This window comes from Culex pipiens, chromosome 1 (assembly GCF_016801865.2).
Source record: "Culex pipiens pallens isolate TS chromosome 1, TS_CPP_V2, whole genome shotgun sequence".
NCBI lineage: Eukaryota > Metazoa > Arthropoda > Insecta > Diptera > Culicidae > Culex > Culex pipiens.
Window position 1 is genome coordinate 86491240 of NC_068937.1, and position 6640 is coordinate 86497879.

General features: G+C 35.9%; 1 protein-coding gene across 1 annotated transcript; it reads right to left on the reverse strand.

Annotated features, from left to right (window-relative positions):
* Window positions 1-2288: 2288 nt before the first annotated feature.
* On the reverse strand, window positions 2289-6406 carry LOC120430536 (general odorant-binding protein 83a). Its single transcript, XM_039595650.2, has 4 exons — window positions 6219-6406; window positions 2994-3069; window positions 2659-2915; window positions 2289-2513 (listed from the first exon to the last, which is right to left on the reverse strand). Exons 1-4 carry the CDS (start codon window positions 6315-6317, stop codon window positions 2496-2498), a joined length of 450 nt encoding a protein of 149 aa, XP_039451584.1. The 5' UTR covers window positions 6318-6406; the 3' UTR covers window positions 2289-2495.
* Between the last annotated feature and the right edge of the window lie 234 nt (window positions 6407-6640).

Here is a 6640-nt window from a genome sequence, read left to right on the forward strand (position 1 = left end):
TGTAAAATGGCCCTTTGACCATTCGTAAAGTGATTTGTTGTTTTCAAAATAAAGATTTATTTTTAACTTTTATGCCAAGCATTATTTTTTTTGTTAATACAAAACTATTGATTTATTAATTTGTTGGTGCCTATCAAACGACATAAATACTTATTTCCAAAAATCTTTCTAGTATTAGCCGATTTAATGTGAGTGAAAACAGTAAATTTTGTCTTAATATCCATGAAACATTTTCGGAAATGTATTATTAAACGTTCAAATTTAACTAAGGTAGAAAACTGTAATAATAGCAAAATAGTAGCTATGCAACAAGTTGCAAAAAGAGGATTTTTTCAGCACGAGTCGTACATTTATCCAACGAGGTTCACCGAGTTGGATAAATACGAAGAGTGCTGAAAAAATCAAGCTTTGCAACGAGTTTCATACAACATTTTTTGCAATTCCGAAAAACACCCATTGAGTGAAATTTTAAGTCAAATTTGCATGTATTTTGTCAATAAATCATTTAAATAAATTTTTTTTTTAAAAGTGTTACTTTTCGAAACAAGTGTTGAAAAGTTCAACTTTTCAGCACCCATTTCAGTGCTGAAAAGTGTTACTTTTCAGCATTTATTTTGAAAAGTGTTGCTATTCGATTCTGTTATTTTTGGTACAGAAAAGTAGGCTATTTCGTCGTTCAAGAATGACAGGAAAAGTAAGTAGTTTCATGACGGAATTGCAAAAATACTATACTCGTGGATGCTGAAAAGTTGAACTTTTCAGCACTTATTTGGAAAAGTTATACTTTTCAACATTTTTTTTTAATTTAAAAGATTCATTGACTCAAAGCATAAACATTTGTCCTATAATTCTGGCCAAAGGGGGTTTTCGGAACTGCAAAACATGATTTTTTCATCACTCGTCGTATTTATCCAACTCGGTGAACCTCGTTGGATAAATGTACGACTCGTGATGAAAAAATCCTCTTTTTACAACTTGTTGCATAAACTACTATTTTAATTTGAATTTAAAAACCTTCCATCTCGGGACACTCGAACTCAATAACGAATCTGATTGACTACAACCTTAAATGTAAAATTTATGTTTAAATCGGATAAAATAAGGCGGTGGCAAATATTTTTCAAATTTTAACATCCTCCGCCAATTATATGCAAAAAAGCAAAAATTTAAGTGCAATCAGCTGGGCTCATTTTGAGCATGTTTTATTTATTCAAAAATAGTTTGAATTTAGTGAATTTTCGATTACTAGTACCGGAAAAAATTCTTGAAATATTTGCATCGGCTTAATTGTTGGAAAATAATTTCGCAACGATTTTTAATTCAAAGATAGAATTACGCCGTTATATAAATTGTTCAGGTTTCAAATTTCAAAGAGTACACAAGAACTATGGTTTTAAAATAAAACAATAATGGAAACAGTACGATTGTAAACTATAATTTTCTGTTTTCTGTTATATTTTTATGGCAAAAATGTTCAAAAAATAACAGAAAAAAAATATTTTTTTGTCTTCTAGATTAAAATAACGTGATATCATTTTAATAAATTAACTATTTTGTTCATTTGGCCCGCAAGCTCATTTGAGCTTCAAATTTGGCCCGGTATCCCAAAACTTTGAGCACCCCTGATTTACAGTCTCTTGATCATTCATTTACACCGTCAACTACCGGCATTGGTCGATTCATGGGATTGCCAGTGTGTCACAGTCAGTTTTACCGGAAAACAAACACTGACGGGCTTTTTTCCATTCATGCCTGAAAATTTTCCACCATCGCCCGATGACCAGCAGGTTCCAACCATCATACTTTGCGTGGCCCAAGCTTGCAATTAAAATCATCATTCCACCCAACAAGCGGGTGGTGACCAAATCACAAGGTGTATGTGTGTGTGTTCAGAAAGCCTAACCAGGAATTATACTCATTTCTATGCTTTCCAACACGTGCCTTCCGGAATGGCGACTGGCGTTTAATTAAAAATTGAAACAAACTTTTTTTTTTCTGTATCTTCCGATTCGCACTACACTCTGTGTTTCTTTTTTTTCGGGGTGTTTTTCGTCTGCCCTGCTTAACCAGCTCTAGTTATGCCATGGCACGAAAAACAAATTTACGGAACCGCGAACCTCAAAAATGTACCAGTTGCATAAATTTGGCATTCGTGATTCTCTTTGTTTTGAAACTATCACAGGAAAGTTGTACGCATGAGAGTACGAGAAAAAGAATTTTGAGCTACAAATTGATAAATGATTTGTGTGGAAATGTGAATTTCTTTTTTGATTCATAAAAAAAGTTCATTAGTGGAATGCAATTCTTTATTTCTTCCACACTGCTCTTGTTGTTAGTATTTTCGTTTAAAAATAAATTTGGAGTTTGGCTCGAAGGGTTAGTCACAATAACTACGTGCTGAATCTTAAACTAAAGTTTTGCTAGCGAATCCCAAAGTTGCTCTTTCTCGCGTAACTGCAGAAATCTCCGAGATCTCCCCAACTTGTCTTGTAAATTTAAACCAGGAAATAATGCTGAAATGAAAAAGAGAGAAACAAACATTGGAAGTAAGCAGAAGTTGAACTTACCAATTATAAGTTGCCTTTTTGGAAAACATCTTGGTAGCATTCATTGGTCAAGGCACCTTTTGATTTGTATCGAATAATCAAGATTTATTACCTTCGGATCGGCCTGCTTCCAGCACTTGTGCAGCCAGAAAGCTTTCTCGCATAGATTTTCCCCCTCTGGATACAGGCAACGTTTTCCCATGTGCATCGCAATATCATGCATCGAGTTGGGCAGCGAGTCGTGCAGCTTCTCCAGATGTACGTCTCCGTTATCGTCCACTACCTTGGCCTCATGGAACAGACAGTTCATGTAGCATTTCAGCTTTTCATCCTCGTGAATCTTGCCGTCGCTGAACTCAATGATGGCCTCTGTCAGTGAGAAGGGAAACCCGAAATGACAACAGATCAATCAACCGTCATGCTGAAATATTTCGAACATTTTCTTACCGTCCGTAACTCCAGTCTTCTTAGCACAAATGTCATGCAGTGGTTTCAAAGCTTCCAGTAGTTCTGGGGGTGGGTACTAGAAACATATATATGAAAGAGATTCGATGTCAGTGTCATCATGACATTTTTAACACTGGAACGCCCAACGCTTGTCCAACTTACACGGAAGCCCAAGCCTCCCAAAAAAGGTGGAACGGTAACTTCAACTCGCTGGTTCTCGGGCATTACTCAACCAATCGGGACGATTCTTCTTTCCAGTGATTTGTTAGGATGTCTAGATGATCCTAAAATTTTGCAGAGCTTGATTTGAACAAATCTGTAATTTTTGCGATCAAAAACATCGTTCCAACTTTTTTTTAAAACGACTGCCTCCGCGAATTTTTTGGCGAATTTTTTTCTGCACGTGAAAAAAAGTTGGAACGATGTTTTTGATCGCAAAAATTACAGATTTGATCAAATTAAGTTCTGCAAAGTTCTAGAATCATCTAGACATCCTAACAAATCACTGGAAAGAAGAATCATCTTGATTGGTTGAGTTATGCCCGAGAACCATTGAGTTGAAGTTACCATTCCAACTTTTTTGGAGCCTTGGGCAATGGAATGTTAATATGGTTTTGAAACCTAAACTTTTATGTAAAACAATAAAAAATCATGTCTCTAGTTAAATTTTCAATGCACAATTCAAAAAACTCATTCTGACCACGGAAACCCCTCCCTCTAATCGCTTGAAGTTTGTATGGGAAAAATCCTCCAAATGTATGGAGAAAAGCAACTGTTTCAGTTTTTATCTGTGAAAACTAATTTGGAATTAAGTCTAGTGATAGGGTGTAATATGATTGTATGGAAAAAATAAAGTTGCCCAAATATAGTGAGCACAGCAACTTTTCAGTTCCTTTTGGGGTCCTGAACAACTACCTAAAGTTTGGGAACGATTGGTTAAGTCCCCACTTTGCGCACAGCGATTCAAGTTTGTGTGTGAATTAGTAGGGGGAAACCCATTTTTTGAATTTTGATTCTTCAAAAATCCACGTTTTACGCTGTATTAAACCAGACTCATATTCGGTTGCTCTGGAATGTGCTCTACTTTCCCGAAGAGAGTATGGTGCTAACTTGCTCCTATAAAAAGATACAGTTTATTCAAAACTCGTCTAAAACATGTTTTTTGCTCGAAAATCTCGTTTTAGACGAGTTTCGGAAAAGTTGTAGAGTACTTTCCAGAGCATCCAAAAATGAGTCCGGTTTTGATATAGCATGAAACGTAGATTTTTTAAATATCAAAATTCAAAAAAAAAAATCCCGTACTAATTTATATGGAAAATTTAATTGCATTGCGCAAAGGAGGTCTGAACTAGAGATCCTAAATAGGGAGACTGGTCGAAGTGAATTTGACGTACCCAAACAGACACGAGTTTGACGTATCCAAACGAGCTTTTGCCTTTACGCCCAGCGAAATTTATCAGTATTGTCAAGCTCAAAACATACGTTGCCAGATCGATTTGGCAAACTTAGACCAGTCTCCCTATTTAGGGTCTCTAGTCTGAACCAATCGTTATCAAACTTTGGGGTAGAGCTGGGACTTCGGATATCAGTATAATTTGCAGCATTGATAATTATATTAGAAAAAGAAATAACTCATACATGCCTGCTTTGTCTAACGACTGTGGAGTGACATTAAGATGAAACAAAATAATTTTACAAGTATTCAAAAGACTTTTGATTTTATATCACATGATTTATGGTCGAATACTATTATCCGAAAAACTATCCGATCCGTTAAATTTTTATTCTTAAATCATTTTTGGGTTCCTCAAATAATGTTATCCAAATAATTTTCAGTTCAGATACGATTTTCGTACATCTCTTTTGATTTGGTTTGATTAAAAAGATGATATCTGATTTTATATAGACAAAAATGTAAATTATCCGGAAATCCGAAGCCCCAGCTCTACTTTGGGGAGTTGTTTTGAACCCCAGAATGAACTGAAAAATTTTTGTGCTGGAAAATCGATTGTGTTATTACACCCTAATGGGCCAAACTTTGATTTCAGGGTGTAGCCCCGGATCATGACCACCCTAACGAATAGGAAAAATTAAAGCTGAATATTTATTATCGAAGATTTAAAAAATCTCAATCCAAAAGTATTTAGCAATCTGTTTATCATAATCCAAGACTAAACTGTTTAGATACAACTTTGTCCATCCAGTTTTTGTATCGACAGACACAGTTTTGCATTGAAAAACGGCTATAATCCTTTTTTGTCAAAATCGAGATTTTTGCTCCGGAATGTTCCAATGCAACTTCTAATTAACAGTTAAAATGAGAAATTGACGCAGATTTGGTGACGAACACCGAGACGCGTTTTTCTCGAAATACTTGATTTGGCCTAAAAGATGAATTTTCAATAATGAGTAGTGCCCATACAAAAGTGCATTTACAATATCTTAGAATCTTTTCTTGAGAAAAGTGTTTCTGGTCGATTTGGTGTCTCCGGTAGAATTGTAGGTCAGCTATTCGGCAATAGAGTTAAAATCGTCCACTTTGCAGTGAAAATAAAAGAAATGAGAAAAAATTCTATGAAAATTTTAAGATTTATGGTTGAAATTGTTTTAAATTGTAAACAAAAACATGAGCACGCAAGGTTAACAATAACAAACACGTTTTGTTTCGCTGGCCGTTCTTTGCGGTGATCGAGTTTTAATTAAAAATGTTGCAGAAGTCTGGCATGTACGAGTGTCAATCGCGTTCTGACCTGAAATTCCTTGTCCAGTTGTCGTACTTACAGCAATTTTCAGGGTGTGTCAAGATAACACGATAAGATTGAATCTTCTTTCATATGAAGAGTGACAAGAATGCATGGAGTTTTTTCGGTCTTAGTGAATATCTCACGATTGAAATCGAAATTTGGGGATCTGTGAAGATCAAAAGTTGAGGTATTGAAATTGCTCAAAATAGCGTTCTTAACTAAATTTTGCCCAAAATGCACGTGTGACAAGATAGCACGACAACGACAAAACAAAATTTATTTAAATCTTATTTAAGAGTTTGGAAGTGTACTTGTAAAGAGTTTTATACTGCCGCGGTCCAAACTGCTATGCTGTAGATATCATGAAGAAGAAATTAACTCAAGTGCAAATGAGAATTGATTCCGAATAAAATAATAAGAAATGAGTTTTGAGGTATCAAAAAGACCAGCTAGTTATCGTATCGCCTTTTTTTCTACAAACCTCAGCATCCCGACGGGGTGTAACGTCCGCCAACACAACAACAGCAACTCCCAGGACAGCACCGAAGAGCACCAACGTTTTTGCACATCGAGCAGCCATGATTCGATTTCACTACGATTCAATCCCACAGTGACGATTCAGAATACTTATCGGGTGCGCAGACCAACCCAAACTGGAGATTAAGCTCCAAATAAGATGATATTTATTGCTAAATAGTCGTTCCCGCCAACCACCACCACTTTATTCCGCTGACTCATAATCCAGTTGACGCTGAGCTCCTCTATCCAAACAAACGCGAATCATATCGACTTGGGAAAACGATTACGACGCGACGACGACGACAATGATGATGACGACGACCACGTGGAAAATCGGAAAGGAAATTGAACGGCGATAATATAAACACGATGACAATGTGCTAC

What these genes read in the sequence shown, in the direction of transcription:
- LOC120430536 (XM_039595650.2), bottom strand. Translation starts at nt 6,317, where the DNA reads ATGGCTGCTCGATGTGCAAAAACGTTGGTGCTCTTCGGTGCTGTCCTG. An exon ending in CACCCCGTCGGGATGCTGAG is followed by an intron (nt 3,070 to 6,218) that starts GTTTGTAGAAAA and finishes ATATGTTTCTAG; the next exon opens with TACCCACCCCCAGAACTACT. An exon ending in GAAGACTGGAGTTACGGACG is followed by an intron (nt 2,916 to 2,993) that starts GTAAGAAAATGT and finishes TCTCACTGACAG; the next exon opens with AGGCCATCATTGAGTTCAGC.